Source organism: Salvia splendens, chromosome 22 (genome assembly GCF_004379255.2).
Source record: "Salvia splendens isolate huo1 chromosome 22, SspV2, whole genome shotgun sequence".
In the NCBI taxonomy this organism is placed as follows: Eukaryota; Viridiplantae; Streptophyta; class Magnoliopsida; order Lamiales; family Lamiaceae; genus Salvia; species Salvia splendens.
Genome location: NC_056053.1, coordinates 21,096,363 through 21,120,369, shown reverse-complemented (window position 1 = coordinate 21,120,369; position 24,007 = coordinate 21,096,363). Strand labels below are relative to the sequence as shown.

The 24,007-nt window shown below is 37.7% G+C and overlaps 2 protein-coding genes across 9 annotated transcripts; one reads left to right on the top strand and one right to left on the bottom strand.

Moving 5' to 3' along the window:
• Nucleotides 1-224: 224 nt before the first annotated feature.
• LOC121786181 lies at nt 225-7,263 on the bottom strand. 8 transcript variants are annotated; one of them, XM_042184751.1, is made up of 8 exons: nt 7,111-7,263; nt 5,642-6,584; nt 5,119-5,322; nt 4,021-4,852; nt 1,614-3,903; nt 1,117-1,386; nt 598-669; nt 225-506 (listed from the first exon to the last, which is right to left on the bottom strand). In XM_042184751.1, exons 2-6 carry the CDS (start codon nt 6,480-6,482, stop codon nt 1,357-1,359), a joined length of 4,197 nt encoding a protein of 1,398 aa, XP_042040685.1. In that variant the 5' UTR covers nt 6,483-6,584; nt 7,111-7,263; the 3' UTR covers nt 225-506; nt 598-669; nt 1,117-1,356. The 8 variants fall into 8 exon arrangements, with proteins under 8 accessions (XP_042040685.1, XP_042040686.1, XP_042040687.1 ...); XM_042184752.1 differs by having other exon boundaries at nt 7,115-7,248; XM_042184753.1 differs by having other exon boundaries at nt 7,139-7,224.
• Nucleotides 7,264-12,327: 5,064 nt separating this feature from the next.
• Nucleotides 12,328-14,582, top strand: LOC121787006 (protein SPIRAL1-like 1). Its single transcript, XM_042185605.1, has 3 exons — nt 12,328-12,426; nt 13,224-13,498; nt 14,243-14,582. The coding sequence occupies exons 2-3, from the start codon at nt 13,229-13,231 to the stop codon at nt 14,321-14,323; spliced, it is 351 nt and encodes a 116-aa protein (XP_042041539.1). The 5' UTR covers nt 12,328-12,426; nt 13,224-13,228; the 3' UTR covers nt 14,324-14,582.
• Nucleotides 14,583-24,007: the final 9,425 nt, after the last annotated feature.

Sequence of the window (24,007 nt, the reverse complement as noted above, 5' to 3'; positions counted from 1 at the left end):
TATACGTTCATCCTATTACATTTTGAATTAAGAATAAAAATTAGTACTTCTTGAATTGTATTGGATGTGATTCATCTGCGATATCAGTACTAATTAACCACAAATTCTGAAAAATTATCATTACCAATCTTGAAATACTGAGTTGAAGAGGTTGACAATATGAAAAATTCTACACACAAAACAGGGGGAAAAACCTTGAAATATTCTAGCTGTTAGCAGAAGAATTGGTAAATATCTCAACCTGTATTCACTAATGATCTTGCTAAAAAAACAGAAATAAGAATATTACAAAAATCCTTGGTAAATAAAAGTAAAAATCTTTAATGCCTAAACATGATGAAATATTACAAACGAAATTTATAACATAGAACTGGATATAATTCTAACTTCAAACCTAAGAAATTAAAATTGTATCTCAAATTTAAAAGAGGTACATTCTTCAGCTGTCTATATCAGTATACTCTCTCTGGATACAGTTTCCCAATGTGAAAGGTAGCATATCTAACCTAGAGAAAAGCACATTATCAAATTTTACGGTGCTTAGGTATAAAATAAGAAGCTATTTCAAGATCTAGACATGTTTTTACACAAAATTACCTCATAAACCCGAACTAGTGGTTTGGCGCTAGCCCTTTAAGCACCTTGAGCCACAAGTTGCAACAGCAAAGCCTGCAGTATATACCACACCAGCAGAGTAAGTGATCCCTGTAGTAAATGTTTTATCACAACATGCATTACTGATATAAACATATGCAAACGAAACCAGAATAATCTAAGACTGCCCTACCCTTAACAAGTAATACCATACCTCAATCAGAAAGCAGATGTGTAAACAGAATCAGACTATGCGTATACTGACACTGGTGGACAGAGTAAAAAGAAAATGGATGACAATGTGACAGCTAGGACAGTGGAGAGGGAAGAATACTGAGAGTTAGAAATTTCTTTAACGAGATTGTGTAATAGATAATGTACATTACTAAAGCAAGAAAGCTAAACAATAAATATCTCATGAAAGACAAACCGACACAGATTAAGGTATAACCAAAAATTTAGAAGACCAAGCTCTAAAGGAATGCATTAGGTACAAATTTTGGCAACTCCCCCATCACTTACAGCTAAATTTACATTCATATCAGCATTCTGATATTTGCACTGCAGTAGGCTTTAGAATTGTTGGAGATGTTTGATTTAATTGACCAAAGTACTCCGGTCTACAAATCTTCTTAAAGCCACCAGAACTCCTTTTCGAACAATGCAATTAAAAGGCCTAGTCATCTTAATCCTGCAAATCTGGGGCATGATTTAGGGTCCAGGCAGGCAAGTCAAACCTTTGATGCAGACTCCAGTCAGATCTTACACCTTAACATATTTGTCAATATATCCCTTCAAGGAATACATAGACAGAATAGTTAGAGAAAATCAATTGATAAGCCATAATTAATTAACAGTACATGTAATGGAGCATACACTCAGCCAAGGAGCTGCCAATGCTGGTGACATAGATAGTCTCATCCACCAATTTTTTAAGAAAATGCAATAAATTCATAATCATTGAATACTGTACAGGCAAACATCACGCCAGAAGTGAACTAGTTTCAAAGATGGCCTACCATGACAAGCTTTGTTAATTTTCCTCTTGAAGAATCAATGTAGTGATTTATTTTTGCCTGGGATTTGGGTACTTGGTGACTTTTCATAGCTCCAGATACTTTATCAACAGTTTTCTTGACAATGGTCTTAAATGCCTCCTTGCTCATATTACCCTGCCGCCATGACGGCTTTAGAGCATCCTTCACAAAAGCAGCAATGGAAATCTTAAAAAGTTTCGTGGACTTCTCCTTGCTTTTCTTGTTTTTTCCAGAACTCTTAACCTGATCAATCTCAAATTCTCCTACATTCATGTCAAGTGCATCATTAGGAGTACTAGGGTCACTGTTCAGGACAGGACCCACGGCCACATCAGCTGTCTCCCCACATTCTTCTTTTTCTAAAGAATCATCAGCTGATACAGCTGTTTCCCTTTCCTGCTTGATAGCCTCCATATTTAACGACCCTCTGGACTCATGAAACTTCAGGTCATCAGAATCACCAGTAATTTCATGTTTCAGACGATCAGCTTTACTAGTTGAATTTGAGTATTGTTCAATACTATCAAATAGTGGATCATACTGATCACTGACTGCTCTTGAAACACTCTCAGGTGGCATTACAGAACTAGAAGACATCATATTTGTTGAGCCAACACATTGAGTTCTATGTGGATCAACTGAGGCTGAGCTTAAACCAACTGGGGTGACATCTGTAGCATTGGTGGTTGCATCATTTTCCCGTACCAAAGTGTTTGAACTCAGTTTGGAGCTCAGGGGCAGATCAAAAGTTGATGCATAAGGATTGAAATTATTTGAAATTTGTGACCCAACCAAGCAATGCACATAAGAGCGGTTCCTTTCAAGAAAATCTTGAGTGATTCTAGAAGCAGAGATACTCATCATCCCAGGCTCAGGAAGTTTTGATGGGACACCACCAGCAGCAGAATATCGCATGCCATAAGCCTGCTGGAAATAAGAATGACTATGAGAAGAATTACTGTCAGCAGAAATACCTGCACCAAGAGAACTTTGGATTTCCTTAAATGCAGACTGCCTTGATAACGGACTAGTTTGAGCCCGAGTAAATGATTTTGAAGAACTAATGCCCTGTGCTGGTTCTCCAGATAAATGACCTTCACCCATCATGCGGGGACCACCCGCTCGACTTGTCAGACTGCTCACTAGCAAACAGCTTGATCCAGAACCATCAGTTCTATGTCGCATTTGATCAGGTTCTCGGGCAAAGGAGTATGCCTGATACTCACCAATCTGAGATCGATTAGGCATTTCAGTTTGATGGTTTCTCAAAGATGTATGAGAGTGTTGTGAAGGAGTGCTATACTCTAGAGAGGCTGCTGCTGCTGGTGGTGGTGGTGGTGGTGGAGGAGGAGGTAGAGGTGGAGGTGGAAGAGGCAAGCTTGATACAGATTTTAATGGACCAGGAAAATGAGAGTGCTGGTAAGTTACTGGTGCTTCATAACTGGAGTAATTTTTAGGAGTCAAATGGTTCTGTGAAGTAGGTGGATTTGAGTTGTAATTTTGCAAGATAGGTGGATCAAATGAAGCACTCACAGGCTGAGATGCTGAAGGCAAAGGAATGGATAATTGAGAAGGATGATTGCCAATTGGTGGATTGAAGGACCAGGATGGGACTCCTTGATTGTAATACGGTATTGGCAAATGACTTTCAACAGACCTAAGTTGACCACTAGGGTCCTGTCTTTCGGCTGGATGATGGGTTTGTGCGCCAGCTAATACATGCGCAAGTGAAGACTCGGAGGGCAAATTGTCATCTGTCCTTGTAACTTGTTGATCAAGGATTTGAGGGATCTTGTCAGAGTGCTTTGCTGCCGTATCTGGAATCAGATAATTGTGTTTACCTGCTGGTATGTCATCAGCAGGATAACCTGAAAGGATATCTATTTTTCCAGGAGACTGGCTAGTGGAATCAACTGGCAGTCCTTTTGCATCTTTTGCTTCCCACAAAGCAGGCACATCTTGAGAAAGTCTCCTACCCTTATCATTTACTTCTTTTTCAGTGAGAACCTTACCCTCCTCTTGAAAGTCGGGACTCCGTATAGTAGGTGGAGCATCCCAATTATGATGTTTGCCCCTACTGTACCTAGATCTCTCACCCTTGCCTGATTCATGGTGTGAATAACGACAAGCCGCTCCACGGTAACACTTTCCTTGGAGAAAGTCAAAGCATACTGCAGGTTGAACCTTCTCCCGTCTCAGTTTATCTCCACTGAATTCAGTATCACGCCTTAAAACAGGTGACCGACTCCTACTTCTTCTCCTTGGAGACAAACTGGGAATAGATAGCAAGGATATGAAACTTATGTCATGTAAAGTTAGCATATAAACAATGTAATGGCATAAAACAAATATGTCAAACAAGTGTTTAATCAAATAATCTAACTCTAACCTGCGAGATCGGTCACACCTCTCTTTTCTCCTCCATGGACTTCTCCTCCTCCTCCTCCTATCATAAGGAGATCGACTTCTGCTTTGACTTCGACTCCTTTTTCTAGTTCTTCTTGCATGCCTCCGCACATGACGCGGTGAATCACTCAGGTCACTGTCACTAACATTTTCCCTAATCAATCTACCAAATTCATCTACCTTTGGTTTTTCAGCTTTCGTATCTGGCTTGTGTGCATTGGCATCCTCAATACCAACACTTTCATCATAATTTCTCAAAGAATCTTTTGACTGACGTGCTGTATAAGTACCGCTGCTGACAGATTTTTGGCCTTTATGGCTTCTATCAGAAAGTTTAGATACAACCCCAGTTGTAATATCCAACTTATCAGCTTGCATCACATTAATTGGTGATCTATTAACAGACTCAGGGAGTACGTGCTTATTAGACTTTGATAGACTCTTACAACTATCTTCTGACCCAACATCATGCCCCTTCTCAGCATAATAATTTGTAGTTGCATCACTTGTAGATGGAAGGCTGACGTCTTCAAGATTTCCTTCCTCGTTTTCAGAAGTACTGTTAGAAGAATAACCCTGTACGATTTTGGCAGGATTTGCATCATTCATGGCCTGACCAGGAAGTTCCCCATAACCAGGTTCTGGATGAATAACTGGTCCACCAGATTCACCAAAATATTTATTCTCGGAAGGTGACTTGTTTACGCTAGCATCCAAGGAGATTTCTTTTTGTCCGTTTCCTGGCTTGCCTAACTCAGCTCTAGAAAATACCTTCATGGTGACGGGTAAGTTACAATCAGATGCAACTTCAGAGCCTGCAGACAAATCTTAGATGAAGTGAGTCAAAACGAACAACCTAATCATTAAAATACAGAAAGAACAGCCAATTAGCAGGATAGACTGCCAAGAACTTCAAGAAATCAATAGTGTGTGCCAAATACTAGATTAAAAAGACCAGTGAAATGAGCAAGTAAGGTACATGCAGTTTTTGTTATTGTGTGGAGAAGGAAAAATAGGTAGCAATGGCACGGAGATTCTGTTAGTCATCAGGGCCATAAAATTTCAGAAGGATTAGATATACCTCCTTCTTTGGCATGTGCTACAGAGGCTTCAGAAAACAATAAAGTTCCATGTACTGAAATTTCAGAAAGTCCATGTCTGCTGGTATGCTGCAGCAGTTGTAGTTTCTCTGCTGTATAATCTTCTTGAGACATTGGACCACACTCATCATTTGAATTAACATATGGGCAATTCTTTTTCTCCTCATCAGGGTAGGTGATATCATCTAAAAGCCAATATAGAAAGTAATCATTACTGTATAGACCATTTGTATGCATGCTAGAGTTCATTGCATTATTTTTAAACAATACTCCCGCTGTCCACAAAAAAAATGCCACATTGTCGACAGCATGGGATTTATTAAAATAGTTGGTGGTGTGTGAGTGGAGTAAGGATCCACTTTACAAGTGTGGTGAGTTGTCTGGATCCTACTACTATAAATGGAAAGTGGCAATTTTTTGCCGGGCGCACAGAAAAGGAAATTGTAGCAATTGAGGTAGTATATGGCATGGCATTGCAACTATCCAGCAAAGCATTAGGCTAACCTTCCATGTCCATATCAGAATCAGTGTGGGAATTAGCAGCCTCAGCATCCACTGATCCCACTTTGGATTCACTTTCAGTGTGTTGAAACTGAACCTTTGGATCACCCATGGACTTCCCAAGAGGTGGACAGTCTAACTCCAAATTTTCCTCATTGGGGAGTCCCTTCTGGCTTTGATTTCCATCTCTCACTGACAGAAAATTTGATGATGGTGAAGATGGTGGAAGAGGTGGGACTGTAGAGGGTGGAGCGGGAGGGAGTGGCAGCCCTGGTGTCATTGACTGTTGATAGGAATGTTCCCGCATAGGGTTCACAGAGGACCCACACTGACCAGACGTCAAAGAACTAGAAGAGTAATGTGGCAGCGGGGGTGGGGGGGCATGAGAAGGATGCCCTCTTTCATGAGTATTCCCTTGTGAGGAAGTCAATTGAAAAACACTCTGGCCTTGAAGAGGTGGTGGAGGAGGAGGAGGAAGTTGATGTAGATTTTGACTCCAGGGTAAAGGCCGTTGCTCAATTGTTGAGTAGGGATGAGAGATTTGGTTGCTTATCTGCGGAGGTCTTGGATGATGTGCATAAGATTGACCAGAACTCATTCCACCTGACATAACTGGTGCAGGTCGACCGTGGTGTTGAACATTCGTCATGACATGCTGATATGCAACAGCACCAGGTCTTGGATAAAAAGAGGGGTGGCTGTGTTGAGTAACTTGGGATTGTGAAGGGATTGAGCCATAATGGGATGTAGGAGGAGCAGTGGTTGCGGGGTGTTGCTGAAATGCAGGCGGTCGTGCATAAGGATCCTGGCCGACCTGAATATTGTAATTCCCTCGACCATGCATCCCTGCACCGAACTAAACCAGTAATCAAACGGGTTTACGTTCACACTTCACACCACCTTCCACATCAGGTTCAGTGTTTGATAATGCTTCTCAGGAATAACTCTGGAACAAAAACAAGTAAACGGTTCTCAATTTGTACAAAAATTGCCACTAAAACTAAACGAGCCCAATGTACGTATAACAATTGAGATAACAAGAAAGGGATATTCATGAGAAAGATGGCAGTGAAAAGCCTTTAAAGTAAGCATAACACCCTTTCTCCAACATAATAAACTTAGCTTATATACATCATTCCTCACACTAATCCTGCTTCTGGCAGCATAATTTTTTAGCACGACATTGTTACAAGAGCTAAGAAAAGGAAAGATAACACCCAAACTACAATATCCAACATCAATTGTGCCAACTTATAGAGACAAATAAGCAGAAACCATCCTTGATTACAGCAAATGCCAATCAATATACAAAATTGTTGCATTCTCTGCTCTGTTTCAGAAACCTGCGACTCCAGCAACGGCGCAACTAAACTCTTACAAAAAAACGATACATAACTGATTCCCATTCAAATTCCATCTCAAAAAAAAGCTAAGTAAAAACGCAACTATTCAACCATGAAAATCTTAAATACTTGCGAGTTATGAAGGAGGGAAACTAGCTGAAATTCTGATGGAAGAAGAGTTGAAATGGAGATGGAGTTCGATGCACTGTGAGGCGAAACCCTAATGCGCTTTACATTTAATTTTGAATTTCAAACTGAAAAACAAATTTACACAAAAAAATAAATTGGATTATAGACTAAAATACAATTTATTGCTAAAGAATGGCTTATTTAGGTAAGGCGTGGATTAAGTAGTTAAGTGTCAATCCGATATCGATCAAAACCCGTGTGGATTAAGTAGTTAAGTGTCAATCCGATATCGATCAAAACCCAACAAGCTTGAATTCTACCCCAATCCGAAATTATCGGGTTCTTATTGGTTCCCAACCCAATAACTTCATGCACGTTCGTGCGAATTATCGTATCATGCAATAAAATGTCAGTCCTTCCGTTAATGATGGTAAGTGAGTACTACTCTATAAATTTAGCTTGAAATGACACGATAATGATCAGAACATGATATTACATGATTAAAGTATGATAGTATAAGTATTACCCAATTAAAACATGTTATAAAATGATTAAAATTGTACAAGGATTTAAATCTAATTAATAAAGTAAAGTTAAATATTTTAATTATAAAATAATAATTTTATTTCTTAATGGATAACCCTAACTCAATCCTAACTCAACCCAATATTATTGGGTTCTTATTGGGTCGACCCTTATTATGACCCAAACCCAATTGCATGTTCAAATTGGCGCTGATTTTTTCAAATTCAAAGAGTCTGGTACACTTCGTGCGTGGTTGTGTCGAATTATCCTATTGGAAAACTTTTCTCTTATATATTACTCCGTCCGTGCCCCAAAGTTTGTCCAAATTTGACTTGGAGCGGGTTTTAAAAAATTGTTTAACTTATTAATGTCCATTTTTGGTAAGATTTCAAGTGGGACAAACTTTGTGGGACGACGAAAATAGTAAAATGGGACAAACTTTAGGGGACGACGGCCATAGCCAACAATGGTTAGACCATGATATGGGTCATCATTGTCGGCTTCAACTCTCCAAATATCCTAATAATAAAAAATCATATCAAATTAGAAATGATGTAACAATGAAACGTAGATATGATAGTGATTTCATACCTGACTCTGTCATTCTCCAAAGGCAAGCGGAACTTGGAGTGCTCCGGTTATAGGTTGGTTATGCAACATCATTTCAACTTTCTCATCCTTTAGAAGTAGTCATTGGTTATGCAATATCATTTAAACTTTTACATCCTTTAGAAGTCAGTAACCACCGATATGGATTTTTTCATCTTGTTTACCAATAAAATTAAGTATTGAAAATATTTTAATATAAAGTTTTCTTCAAAAAAAATACTCACTTCTCCAATTTGACGTCCTCCCACTTCTACAACCTCATTTCCAGACAACAATTACAACTTGAGAAGTACATAGAGAACCATGGATAAATCTCTACCGGAGATAGACCATTGTCCATGACATAGAGAAATGTTATCTATTAGCTACATGGAAACCCATCATACGGGACTACATATGTACCCGACTCAAGACAGACAGGACTATAGTAATGGTGGAAGTAATCCATAAACTACATAAGTTGTCCTGCACGAGCAACTTAGGCGCCAAATATTGTCGCAGTAATGACATGTGAATAGCAAGTTTGTTAAAATAAATAAAGTTATGTACTTTTATTTGATTTAATATGAACTTCATTTGAAACAGTTTAAATAGTTTACATCTATTAGTTTGTTCTTTCAAGATTATTTATAATTTAAGTCGGTGACTAGTGTAGGAGATAATAACTCGACGATTTTGGGTTGGGTTAGGGTCTGGCCTTATTGGATTGGGTCAATAACCCGATAATGACTCAATCCGGAGGATTTGTCAGCCATAAACTAAGTTATTAATTTTATTAGTTGAAAGTTGAATAGAATTTTTAAATTTTGGTTTTTATCTATGATTTTGGTTAAAACAATCAGTTTAGAATTTTAAAGTCGAACCAAAACCATAAATTTCAACAATTGGGTGACCGAAAACCTACCTTAACCAAATCGGTGTAATTTAGAATTTTACACGTGTAACCCTAATCTGGCACATTCAATGCTTTTGCAGAAGGAGACAACAATCAGCCTACATATAATTAACAATCAATTTATAAGGATGACATTAATGAAAAATTAATATAGTAACTCACAATAACACATACCTCGGTAAAAAAAATGTGGACTGATTCAAATTTGGATTGTCGAATACATCCACCATACTTTTAATACTGAGAAACACGAAGAATTTAACAAAGTCGAATCAAATGCAACTATATGGTTTTCAATTTATGAAATAAATGGCATATGACTATTTACAATAGTCCACAAAAAAAACAGTTACAAGTAACAAAACTCACATTTCGTTGTTCATTGTCTAGTATTTAACATCAACAAGGAATTAATTTACGCTTGGAAGGTTTGAGTTAGGAACATATTTCTAAGATAGGTATATGGTTATATTGCCTCATTTTCTATTGTTTTTTTCTTAAAACTTTGACCAAAATGGTGGTCATGACGTTACATATATTCATCTTAGAAGCATACCAAGAATGAGTTTAGTGGTATATAGGCTTAGGGGTAGAGCCTTGCTAGCTCCACTAACCCAATGTGCATCGGTGTAGTTGTTTTATTGAGTTTTCTGTGTTATGTGAATTCTATGAGCATGCTAGTTAAAGAGATACGTGTATATGTTGTACACTGAAGTATATTGAATTCATAATATTATCTGTGAAATTTAAAATTCATAACTAAAAAAATTGAAATTTGTCAATAACCTCTAACATGAATTGCACATTTCTACTAAATAATTATATACTCTCTTCATTTCATCATCTATTTGCCATAATTTTCTTTTTAACCAATATATGTCTATGTATAGTATAGTTAGTGGAGTAACATTTTAATCTTTAAAATTAATTTTACGTACTACTAGTATTTTAAATATTCTTACACAATTATTAAGTTTTCAAAGGTCACAATCTAGCATCATGCTTTCAAATACGTATAATTAACTACTGCCTCCATCCTAAAATAATTAAGTGGTTCTTTTTAGATTATTCCAAGGTAGTTAAATTATTTCTTTATTTAGAAAAAACTTTATTATCTCTCATACTTTACTTCACTTTAATCTTTAATATATCAATTTCTTAAACATGTCAAAAAAGAAATGCCCCAACTACATTGGAATATAGGGAGTAAAATAAAACTATAAAAATCTTATTGACTCCATTCAACAATAGATATCACACTCTAGAATATAGATGTCATAATTTTCTTTTTAGTTTGTTCCATAAAAAATGTCATATCTCTTGTTTGAGTGAACTGCATCGTTAGTCCCTAACGGTTAGGATTGTGACACCACAGACTCCTAACAGAAAAAATAGCGCCAGAGTACCCTAACGTTTTATATAATCACGAATGATTTTTTTTCAGACTAAAACACCCTCAGATCCTATAAGGGCATTTTTGTCACTCAATTATATTGCTGACATATGATTTCTGCAACATTTCTATCAGCAACTTTTTATGTAATTTTCTAATAAGTTCTGGTGCTTCATACATAATTAAAATCTTGTCATTACTTACACTTTCTATGTTTTTTAATGTACAGATTTATCATTATCTACATTAATTGATATGAAAATAATAAAATGAGACCATTTCTTACTTATAAAACTCATTTTCTTGTACTTTTCCGTGTTTCTATTTCCCCTATTTTTTCTTTTTTTTTTACCTTGATTTACAGATCAATTTATTACGAAAATATCTAATTTTGCGATATTAGTTTATAAATTTACATTCTCTTAATTTCAAATACTATTAATAATAATAATAAAATTTCCAAGGGCTAAATAGCTAATATCACATGCTTAAATATTTTCAAAGTATTGCTCATTTTTGATTTTATCATGAATGACAAGAAACTATGCAAATTTATATCTACAGATTAAATGTTCATATTATGTTAAAATTTTTCAATTTGAGCTAAATTAAAATTCTCAATAAAATATCAATCATACAAATCGTCTTAAATTAGGCTTAGAGTAACAAATTAGTTCAATGATATATAATGAAAGTAATATTTTAAATGTCAGCTTTTTCAAGAAAATAATTACTATATCGTTTAATTAAATGTGAAATATTTTTATTCTGTGTATTATTGATTCAGATTTTATTACATAAATAACTTCACTTTTTCATATTTTTATGTTGTTTCTCAATTAATTTTCTATACCTGATATATGTTATCACTAACTAGAAATAGAAGGATACAAGGAGTTTTTTCTGTGCAAATAATGACAAAACTTTAATCACGTATGAAGTATCAGAATTTATTAGGAAATCACATAAGAACTAGCCGACAGAAATGTGACAGAATTCATATGTCAGCAAATTTTGGGATTGACAAAAATGCTCTTCAAGCCATTTGGGCATTTTCGTCCAAAAAGTGGCTATAAACACTGCATTCGTGATTATATTAAACGTTAGGGTCATCTGGTGCTATTTTTTTTGTTAGGGGTCCGTAGTGTCACAACCCAAAACGTTAGAGACTAATGAGGTAGTTTACTCTTCTTTTTTTAGAAAAATTATAATATTTAATATTAATATAAATATACTGTTTTCTCTTTCCACTTAACACAAAAGACAACTTCTTCTAAAATTCCGTGCCACTATCCAAGTATGTCATTTATTAGACGGATGTGTACATGATTTTAAAAGATACTCCTTGTTTTATTCTTAAAACATGCCTCCATTCAATAATAGATATCACATTTTGGAATATAATATACAAGATTTTAAAAAATATTACTGCCAATGGAAAGATAAAATATAATACTAGTATTTTATTTATTAATATAAGAGATATTAAAAAAAGGAAATCCGATGCATTAGTATACTTCCTTCGTTCCACAATAATAAAGTTATTTTTCCTTTTAGACGTTCTATAGTAGTAGAGTCAAAGTAGCATAGTTTTTCATTCTTATTTTTTCCTACTTTCTTACTTTATTTTTTTATACGTCATTATTTTTTTATTTAATACATTACACAATTTTTTTTTAATTTCCTTCTGATCAAAGATGAAATGCCATTAGTGCGAAACTGAGGGATTACTGTTTTGTAGAGTACTAGTAGTAATTTAAATAAGAGGCCATTGATTAAAAAATAAGACGTCATAAAAATTTTGAATCACTATATATATAGTGACAGCAGTAACCTTTACTCTTCCCATTGGCCACTTCTTTCCGCAGATCAGATCTGATTCTTCACAACACAGGTAACGCCGTCCTCTCTCTTTCTCTCTCGCGTATCTGTGGTTCGATGCCGTAGCTTTGAATGATGCGGAATTGTGATTGTTAATGTTGTTTCTAATTCAGATCTATGGTTTTAGTTCGTAAAAATGACTACTTCATTGTGCTGCTGGGAAACTGATTTCGACAGCGGTCTATCATTTTCACTTCCACTATATATGTTCGTCATTATTTTATTTTGTTGCTTTTATAGCAGTCATCCGTTTACTACTTTTCTGCCTCTTGCAATCGGTCGCTGGATATACGAGATCAACTGTTTCTTATGTAATTGGGAATTAATTCAGTATTTTGGCGAATTGTTTTAATTTAAATCGGGTGATTGGGGAAAATTGTGTAGTTGATTGAAAATGGAGACTGTGGTTGTGTGTGAGAGAGAGACTCAATTTTTTATGCCGAAACTTGAAACTTTAGAATTTGGATCGGATCTTATTTATAATTTGCAAATTTGAACAATTTTCATCAAAAATGAAAAATCCTGAAGAAGATAAACACCATAATTCTACTGATCTAGTTATGTTCAATTAATGTCACCACATAATCTTTTGGTGTAATCCAATGGAAAATTCTTTTTACTCCATTCAACTGACAAGCGATGTGATATTTTTCAAATCCTTTCTGTGATATGGGAATCACAGTAGAACCGTACTACCTGGTTTGTTCTCTTAGGCTAATTCTGATTGTAGTGAAGAAAGTTTTTTTCAATTTTTTTTCTTTATGTCTTTTTGAGTTATGTAGTGAAGGAAGTTGAATTTTGATTTCGCAGAGTAAATGGGTCGTCGTGGAGTTAGCAGTGGCGGAGGGCAGAGTTCTTTGGGCTACCTTCTTGGAGGTGAGGAAGCTCCTGCTGCAAAGCCTGCCTCAAACAATGTGCAGGCTCCTGTTGAGAAGCCACCCCCAGTTACTTCTGTGGTAGCGGAGAAGCAGCCTTCTGCTGCACCATCTGGTGATGCTCCAAAGCAGATTCCTGCTGGTATCCAGGGAAATCAGAAGAATAACTATTACCGAGCTGATGGACAGAACACTGGGAACTTCCTCACGGTATGGATGTCATTTTTTTGTCAATATACAATACCTGCGTCCTCATACTTCCCAAGTTACTTGAGTCATTTCTCTTTTTAGCTAAAAATAAAATATCAAATCTCACCTACTTTATCTTTCTTTTAGTTCACTCCTCTTCCTTTACTCTCTCCTCTACTTTATTTTATCTTTATTTAACTCACTAAACACCACTTTCTTAAATCATATGCCAAAAAGAAACGCCTTAAGTAAAGTGAGACGGAGGGAGTACTATGTTTATTATATATCCGATTAGTGGTATATCCTTAGCAATGTGTTATGTTGGCAAGCTCCTGATAGCTGGTGAATTAGGTGCTCAAACTGCTTTTCTTGTGTATCAAATTCTTATTATTTGCATGCTTGTATGAAATGTGTGTTATGTATCAAAATACAATCATGATACAACTGAAAGTAGAAAAGCATTTTTTGAAAAAATGGTAACAAGCAAAAGCTTTAGAAATTGTTAATAGCAGTCTAGCACTCATAGCCATAATAGCTACTCCAATTTTTTAATCTTTGACGTTTCTGTGATATTGTCTATAGCAGTCCTATTTATGTTTAGTTGCTTAGTTAGATGCGACTAGTGTTTTATCTGCTTCAGCATTTTGGATTATCACTATTCCGAGATCATTATTTTACGCAACGTTGCCTTGGTTGCAATTAGTCCCCATGTTTGATTACCAATCCCATATAGTTGATCAATTACATTGTGATTGAATATTTCAGGATCGACCTTCTACTAAAGTTCATGCTGCCCCGGGTGGTGGATCTTCCCTGGGATACCTTTTTGGTGGTGGGAGCAACTAGTCGTTTTGGCTTATCAAATTCAACAATGAGATCGCTGTCTAGGCCCCATTCGAAACGGGGACTACCAATATATGTTCATCTTCAATGCTTGTGAATTGTAATACAGTTTTTACCTTTCTTGTGTCGTAATGCATTTATTGCTTAAATTGCATGGTACCCATGGGTTGATGTTTCGAGCTGTTGTGGAAGCTAATGTCAAAATAGTGTTTTGCTCTCCCTACTATCAATATCAGCTATGGCGATGGATCATTCTTGGTTATTTAATAGCACTCCTCTCTCTCTCACACACACACCCACACATGCAGTTTGTTTGGTTTACAGTTCGATTCATCCCTGACTTGCTATGTGTCGATCAGCTGTTCGGTCCAATCCATGATAGGCATTTGTCGGAGATCCAAGGCTTTGTTCGGAATTTGGGTTGTGGAATTGGAATTGGAATTGGAATTGGAATTGGAATTGATACCTTCAATTGAATTGGCCCACAAACAATTGAATTGCTTTTGCATTGTCTTTGTATATGATCAAGAATATCATTTTGAATAACTGCTTTGTTTACCAAAACTAGATTGGACCGAACAGCTGATCCACACATAGCAAGTTAGGGATGAACCGACGCTTTTACAACTTGATTGACACTAAACTAACACTCTCGTTTCTCTAGATTTGAGTTCGAACTCTCTTCATGGTCCCCTACCACATGACATTTGCAGCCGTAACTCAAAATACTTGAGCTAAGTGGGAACAAATTGGAGGGAGACATACCACCGAGTTTGGGAGAATGAGATTCTTGACTTGTCAGACAACAACTTTGGTGGAAGTGTGCCTACACAAACTGGGAACATCACAGGCCTTAGTAAATTGCACCTGGGTTTTAACAATCTAAGAGGTAGGAGTAGGAACTTATCTGATTCCATCCCCTTATTATTTTGTTTCTGTTGGATGTATAATATACTACTTAGTATATATATCATGAAACGACTTGGTATATCGTATGCTTGATGAATTATTGATGCAAATTATATGTCCTTTTATTAATGGACCTTTGTCAATAGAATATGAAAACTCATTGTTGACTGTTTCCTCAAATAATTTCAAAATAATGGATTCGTTGTTGACTGTTTCCTCATAATTTTCTAAAGATTGATAATTTAAAAATTACTTTTGATGAAACAGTCAACAACAAGTTTTGATAGTCCACTTTGTGTTGTCAAAGGTCCACTAAGTTTGTTGGATATTAGAAATGAGCCACTCAAATGGTAGATAAGAGATAAAGAGAAAACCATCATCGACTTGAGTCCGCTTTGATACCATATTAGAAATGGGTCATTCACACTTTAAAAGATCTTATAAGGGGAGAGTTATCCACCCTTATGTAGATTAGATGGAATCTGAGACAGAATTTTAGAGAATTTAACATTGGAATTGCAATTCGGTATAAATGTGCTGACAAAGAAAGTTTGCTCGGTAAGCAAATTGGTTTCACATATTGAACTTGACTCTGCTGATTTCAGGTAATATTCTTCCCAAAGAGATTTGTCATCTAAATACTAATTTAGAGTAGATGGGATTATGTTGCAACAATCATAATACCTCTTTTGGTAGGATTTTAAGGGGATATATTATATGTCGAAGTTTATAATCTATTTAAAGAAGCTTATCCCAATTGTAATCGAGTAGGTAGTAAACTTAATTTAAAGATTAGCCTTCAAAAACAACAATTATGAGGAGCAATAGAAATAATCTTCAGAGCATCCGCAGCGGTGGCGGTTGGCGCCACCGCCGTCCGTGCCAGCGGCAAGGCGAAGGACCGCCACCGCTGCAACCGCGCCGCTGGCACGGCGCTGCTCGATGTATCGAGCACGTCCGTGCCAGCGGACGCACACGTGGCGGTCTCTGATTCGCCAACGGCATAGCCGTTGGTTTCAAACATTTTTTTATTTTATTTTTTTAAAAAATCGGATTTTTATTAAAAAAATCGATAAAAAATAAAAATTTTTTTTTTTCACTTCCCCAAAAAATTATATCCGTTTATAACCGTTTTTCCCCACTTTTTAATTTTTTTTTTATTTTTTTTACCCCAAAAATACACACTTTCATCTATAAATACCCCCAATTTCACTCCAAAAAATTCACACTTTCACTACACAATTCTCATCATCAATCTCTCATATCCATTTTCATCTTCCTCTCACACCCTACAACACCACTATGTCCGGTAACGACGACAACCCAAGCGGCTCTCACGGTTGGAACCCCGAATGGTTCGGTTCGCAACCGTTTCATAGTCCGGAAACGGAATATTCGGCCCCTCCTCTCACCCAAGATTCGGGCGTTCCGAGTGGATACCGGCCATACCCAATCGACGATCAAGGTGCCTCCGATGGGCGCTACGGGTGGACACCGGAGCCTAGGCCTCGCGCCCCTTCCCAAATGCCGAATCCTCCATCTCGCGCCGGTGTCCGCACACCGTACTCACCGGCGGAGATGGAAAGATTGTTCAAGGCGTACTTGGAAATCTCCGAAGATGCGGTGGTTGGAACGAACCAATCCGGCGATCACTTTTGGTGGCGCGTCTCTAGCCGGTACAATGCACACCGGCCGCCGGGAACGATCGAGCGCAACGAGAGTATGGTGCGCAACTGCATCGGCCGAGCCAACGAAGAAATTGGCAAGTTCAACGGCTATTTCATCCAGGAGTCCCGGAATGCCGGGAGCGGCCGAAGCGAGGTCGACATCATCACCACCTCGCTGAGCACCTACCAATCCATGAACGGTAAGTCGTTCAAATATCTTAACGTTTGGCAGGAGACGCGGACGCACCCGAAGTATAAGGGAGGCATAACATCCTCCTCTAGCGACTCCTCCAAACGCTCACGGTCGGCATCCCTATCCGACGCCGGCGAAGAAGTGGCTAGCCAACTCGCCGAAGCTAACTTGGGTAGCCCCGATGCCCAACCAAGCGGTTCCCGACGCCGACCGCAAGGTAGGAAGAAGGCGGCGGCCGAACGACGTCGCGCCGCGACTCCATCTGCCCCTGCTCCCGAACCCGCACCCTATGTTCCACCTCCACCCCCGAACAACTCGTTGTGGGCCCTTTTGGCCCAACTCAATATGGCCGATAGGTCAACTATGACCCCCACGCAACTTCAAACGCACGAGTCCATGATATTGGGTCTCCAAAAACAATTGGGGTTGGTGCCGCCGGATGCGTAGTCTTCCTCGGGTTATATTAGCCAATAATTATGTAATTTTTAATTTTTAGGAGTTTAATTATGTAATTTTTAATTTTTAGTATTTTAATTATGTAATTTTTAATTTTTAGGATTTTAATTATGTCTTTTTATTTTATTTGTAATTTGTTATTTTTATTGTGGTTTTTTTAATGAATTTTAGTATTATGAAAATGTTTTTGTGTAATTGAATTTTATATTAATTGTGCTCGTCCTTGCGGAAGAGCACAGTTGTGGGTGTTGTGCTCTTGCCAGAGAGCAGGCATGAATAGTACCGCCCGGGCCCACAACCGTGCCGCTGGTAAGAGCACGGTTGTGGATGCTCTCATCACTCTTGGCACCTTATTGATTACTGTTTCCCAGCCATCTTAGTCTTATGGAGAACAAACATGACTGCTCTTTTCCGCTTATGGCTCAACAATAATCATTTGAGTGGTATGACTATGATATATCTAAAAATGAAACTAACTTGATTTTTTTATTTTTATTTTTATTTTTATTTTTTACATTAGCTATAGATATCTTACAAAATGAGTTTAAAGTTATCAGGTCCTTTGCCACCAACCATTTTCAACCTGGCTTCTTTAAACATGATTGGCATATCAAGTAATGCAATTAGTGGGACATTGCAAAAGCACTAGGATACTTAAATCCCTACAACAATTCGTTAAACGGTAAGATTTATAAACTTGAAATGGCTTTCAAATTATCATTTCTTTTGCAACAATTTTTATTCGCCTAACTAATTTATTGGATACCATATCAAAATATAATGCAAATAATTAATAGATTTGTATAAAGTAAAATATATGTTGTTGGAAAATTGCTATGGCATTCTCTATTTAAAACAATATTTAGAATAATTTGTGAACTTGAGTTTTGATCCGCAGTCTTAATTTGCATCTTGACATATCCCTCGATGAAAAGTTTAAATTAAATGTACTTTAAAACAGAATGTTAAACACACATTCATACATGATGTTAATCATCATGGAGATTTATCAATGCAAATAACGGATACGCTTATGATAAATAAAATGCTATGCATGTGCCAAAAATTTGTTTTTTTACATCCTTATTTAATGTTTTTAAATTTACTTTTGTGAAGGTCCAATACCATCCACCATCGGAAATGTTTTCAAACAAATTAAATGGTGAGCTCCCATCCTTCATCTGCAACTTGACATCCCTTGAATATCTTCATCTTTCAAATAACACTTTAGAAGGAAGACTTATTACCTTTGATGTGGCCAAGACCTATGGCCTTTCATCTTAGGTAACCCCCAAATGCATAATGAGGTACCTTTATGCCGAGACCTCTCGTGTGGTCACTCCTATCCTACAAATAGGTGTGAGTTTGAGAGATGAAGGGGACACTACAACAAGCATTCTCTCTTCTCTAGCTCTCTACATCCTAGTTCACATTATAGGAGCATTGCATAGCTCGATTCTCGGAACTCCATCAAGTTTGCCGGTGCCTAGCGGGTTTGAGGTGCTTCTACACGCTAGGACGAAGTCGTTTTATCTTTGGGGGCAATACGCCATTCCGTGAGCACTAGCCGGGGCGTAATTTGTCTTGCGGAAAGAGGACTTTCCTCGACTCGACTTATAAATTTGGTTTGCTTTATTTCCATTGTAATTTTCATTCCTCTTTTTGTTGCAAAGTTTCCTTTCGATTGTAATATTTAGAGTACCGCCTGTACACGGCTTGAGAATTTCTTCCCATTATTTCTAACAGTCGCAAGACAAATTAGTGTACTCTTCTAAGACAGGATTATACCAATTGAAGTTGGAGGAAATATGAGCTCCAAAGCTGGAATGAAGAAACGAACAATACCAATGTTCATGGGCTACGAAATGGTTAATTCCTTGAGATCTACTCTCTTGAGAATTGTGTTTATCGTTTGTCATTTGACAAGCAAGATCAATTTTGACTTGGTAGTAATAATTGGGATGCTTGTGGTGTTGAATATACCAATGCACATATGGTTCGATATAATTGTGTACTTACTGTTGGAGACGATATTGTGCAAATTATTTGAACGTGTTGTTGTAAACAACAATGATCACGAGGTGGTCGCAATGGTCTCCAACGTGAACCATGGTAACAATCCAAATGAATGGTTTGTTGATACGGGTGCCACATGTCATGTGTGCTCCGAGAGAAGCATTTTTTCTACCTACAAATCTGTTGGAGGTAGAAAAGTACGTATGGGAAACCAAGCCTCTTCTAAGGTGGTTGGTGTGTTTAATGTGTTCCTAAAATTAGGATCTGGAAAAGTTCTTACCCTTAAGGATGTACTGCATGTCCTAGACATCCGAAATAATTTTGTGTCAGGCTCACTTCTAGTAAATCATGGATTTTCACTAGATTTTGAGTGTGAAAAGGTTTTATTGACCAAGTATGGAAAGTTCATAGGTGAAGGCCACCTAGTGAATGGACTTTTTGAGCTGAATGTTACGGTCATTCACCGTGGAAAAGGAATAAGCAATAAGGAAGATGACACATTCTCTTATTTGCTTGAGAGCTCTGATTTATGGCATAATAGATTGGGACATGTAAATCTAAATGCTATAAAAAGACTAGTAAATCTTAATTTACTAAAAGTAGATAAGTTTAACTCACAAGAAAGATGTGAAGTGCGTGTTGAAGCAAAAATGGCTAAACTGCCGTTCCATTCGGTAGAGCGAAGCATAAAACCTCTTGAATTGATCTATACAAACGTATGTGATTTGAAATTTATGCAAACAAGAGGTGGTAAAAAGTACTTCATCACATTTATAGATGATTGCACAAGGTATTGTTACCTTTACTTATTAAGAAGTAAAGATGAGGCAATTGAAGCGTTTAAAGACTTCAAAAATGAAGCTGAAAATCAACTTAATTGTCGAATTAAGTGTGTTCGAAGTGATAGAGGTGGTGAGTATGTAGCGCCGTTTGCAGAATTATGCCATGCAAGTGGTATAATTTACCAAACCACAACTCCATATTCTCCTCAATCAAATGGTGTTGCTGAACGCAAAAATCGAACACTAAAAGAGATGATGAATGCTTTGTTGATTAATTCAGGATTACCCCAGAACATGTGGGGGGAGGTTGTGTTAACAGCGAATCATATCCTGAATAAAATTCCACTAAAAAATAGGGATGTGACTCCTTATGAGTTGTGGAAAGTGAAGAAACCTTCATATTCATACCTCAAAGTGTGGGGTGTTTAGCGAAGGTAGAAGTGCCACCTCCGAAACAAGTTGCAATAGGCCCTAAAACAGTCGATTGCATCTTTATTGGCCATGCACTTAATAATAGTGCCTATCGTTTCCTAGTCCATAGATCAGCTGTGCCTGGCGTGGCTGAAGGAACAACGATTGAGTCAAGGAATGCTATATTCTTTGAGAATGTTTACCCTTGCAAGAGGCAAGAGGATCGTTCTAGTAAAAGAATGATGGATGAATCCACTAGTTCTAATCCTCCAAAAAGGACGAGGTCAACTCTTGAGGATGTTGAACCAAGACGTGGTAAAAGAGTTAAAGTTGCTAAAACATTTGGTCCCGACTTCATAACTTTTATTTTGGATGACGAACCAAAGTCATTGACGGAAGCTCTGTCTGGCCCAGACGCAGCTTGGTGGCAAGAAGCTATCAATAGTGAAATTGAATCTATCATGAGAAATAACACTTGGGTGTTAGTAGACTTGCCTGAAGGCTGTAAGGCTTTAGGGTGCAAGTGGATTCTGAAAAGGAAATATAAGCCCGATGGTACTATAGATAAGTACAAAGCTCGCCTAGTTGTCCAAGGCTTTAAGCAGAAAGAAGGGCATGACTTTTTTGATACCTATTCACCTGTTACGAGAATCACTTCCATTCGGGTGCTTCTTGCGATTGCTGCTTTGCACAATCTCGATATTCACCAAATGGATGTGAAAACTGCATTTCTGAATGGTGATCTGGAAGAAGAAATATATATGGAACAACCCGAAAAAAAAAAAGAAAAAAAAACCCGAAGGGTTTGTTGTGCCTGGGCAAGAGCGTAAAGTATGCAAACTGGTAAAGTCATTATATGGGTTGAAGCAAGCACCATTACAATGACATTTAAAATTTGACAACGTGATGTTGGCAAATGGATTCACTATCAATGAGTGCGATAAGTGTGTTTACATTAAGAACACAGATAACGGTTTTGTTATTGTGTGTCTTTATGTAGATGATATGTTGATTACGTGCAGCAATAGTGCCATTATCAACGAAACCAAAAATATGTTGAAGAGAAATTTCGACATGAAAGATATGTGTTTAGCTGATGTGATTCTTGGAATCAAAATTAAAAGGAATCATGAGGGAATTGCTCTGACACAATCTCATTATATTGAGAAAGTGCTAAAGAAATTTCACTCGTTCGATTGTGAGCCAACTAAGACTCCATTGGAACCCAACGTGCATTTGAGTAAGCACACGGGTGAGCCTATAGCTCAAGAAGAATATGCAAAGATCATAGGGAGTTTGATGTTTATCACAAACTGCACCCGACCATATCTTGCGTGTACGGTGAATAAGCTGAGCCGATTTACGAGCAACCCAAGCAAGGAACATTGGAAAGCTCAGCGTAGGGTTTTGAGATACTTGAAGTATACTCTTAACTTTGAGCTGGAGTACACAAGATATCCCCAAGTACTTGAAGGGTACTGTGATGAAAATTGGATCTCTGATTCAAAAGACTCGTTCTCGACGAGTGGTTATGTGTTCACTGTGGGGGGTGGTGCTGTTTCGTGGAAGTCGACGAAACAAACGTGTATAGCTCGATCCACCATGGAATCTGAGTTTATCGCATTGGATAAAGCAGTGGAAGAAGCCGAGTGGCTCAGAAATTTCCTAGAATGTATTCCATGTTGGAAGAAGCCAGTGCCGACAGTAGTAATATACCGTGATAGCTAAGCAGCTATAGGGAGAGCACATAGTGGCTTATACAACGGTAAGTCTCGACATATTCGTCGGCGACATAATACCGTCAGACAATTGATCACAAGTGGTGTTATCACAGTTGACTATGTAAGGTCAGTTGATAACTTAGCGGATCCGTTAACGAAAGGTTTAAACCGTGATCAATTGCATAAATTGCTAAAAGGAATGGGACTGAAAACCACATCTTAAAGGATGATTATAGTGGTAACCCAACCATACGATTGGAAATCCGATGGGCTTGGTTCAATGGGAAAACGAAGCTATATGAATCTAGTTGTAACACTCGGAAGATTTTTAATCTTCGCCCATTCTTTAGAAAGCATTGAGTGTTGTAACCTGCATGTGGTAAGAGGCTAAGTTTTGACTTTTAATGATTCTTAGAAACCTCGAGGAGGTGGGTATTGCAGGATACCTAGAAAAGAATCACCTATGTAAGTGAAGAAGTGTGGGCCGCTTCAACATGTGAATCACTTATGAATCCAAAGTGGTGTTCCATGGCCAGTAAAGGACACAAACGTGAGAACTGATGAGTTTGTAAATAATATTGTGTCAATATTATTGTCTCGGTATACACCAAGGAGGAATGGTTCAAGGCATCACGTCCACTAGGCCGCCGGTATGCCCGATAGTGTTGACTATGGAAAGTTCAAAGCCCCAAGCTACTATTCCAAATGCAATATTGTTTCTCGAGAATTGAGCATAGAGTCTGCATGCATGCATTTGTGTCTGGTGTTGGTTTGAGCTTGCAGCGCTCTAACCAATGTGGGGGATTATTAGAAACATGTGGAAAATGTGGGAAACCTTTGATGTGGCCAAGACCTATGGCCTTTCATCTTAGGTAACCCCCAAATGCATAATGAGGTACCTTTATGCCGAGACCTCTCGTGTGGTCACTCCTATCATATAAATAGGTGTGAGTTTGAGAGATGAAGGAGACACTACAACAAACATTCTCTCTTCTCTAGCTCTCTACATCCTAGTTCACATTCTAGGAGCATTGCATAGCTCGATTCTCGGAACTCCATCAAGTTCGCCGGTGCCTAGCGGGTTTGAGGTGCTTCTACACGCTAGGAGGAAGTCGTTTTATCTTTGGGGGCAATACGCCATTCCGTGAGCACTAGCCGGGGCGTAATTTGTCTTGCGGAAAGAGGACTTTCCTCGACTCGACTTATAAATTTGGTTTGCTCCCCAATGCTATGGAAACTTGAGCAGATCTTTGACCATATTTCACTTACATGCCAATCAACTTAGTGGTCCTATTCCATCAACATTTACCAAGGGTTGTAGTCTTGTATCCATCAATTTGAGTGTTAACAAATTGCAAGGCAGATTACCTACATCCTTGATCAACTGCCAAAGCCTACAAGGCATGGACATTGGAAATAATAGAATACAAGATGAATTTCCCTTTTGGATGGAGAGTCTTCCCAAGCTTCGAGTGTTAGTGTTGAGGTCTAACAAGTTTGGTGGTAATATATCACTTTCTTCATCAATCAAG

What these genes read in the sequence shown, in the direction of transcription:
- LOC121786181 (XM_042184751.1), bottom strand. Translation starts at nt 6,482, where the DNA reads ATGCATGGTCGAGGGAATTACAATATTCAGGTCGGCCAGGATCCTTAT. An exon ending in TTCTGATATGGACATGGAAG is followed by an intron (nt 5,323 to 5,641) that starts GTTAGCCTAATG and finishes ATTGGCTTTTAG; the next exon opens with ATGATATCACCTACCCTGAT. An exon ending in AGGTGTGACCGATCTCGCAG is followed by an intron (nt 3,904 to 4,020) that starts GTTAGAGTTAGA and finishes ATCTATTCCCAG; the next exon opens with TTTGTCTCCAAGGAGAAGAA.
- LOC121787006 (XM_042185605.1), top strand. Translation starts at nt 13,229, where the DNA reads ATGGGTCGTCGTGGAGTTAGCAGTGGCGGAGGGCAGAGTTCTTTGGGC. An exon ending in ACACTGGGAACTTCCTCACG is followed by an intron (nt 13,499 to 14,242) that starts GTATGGATGTCA and finishes TGAATATTTCAG; the next exon opens with GATCGACCTTCTACTAAAGT.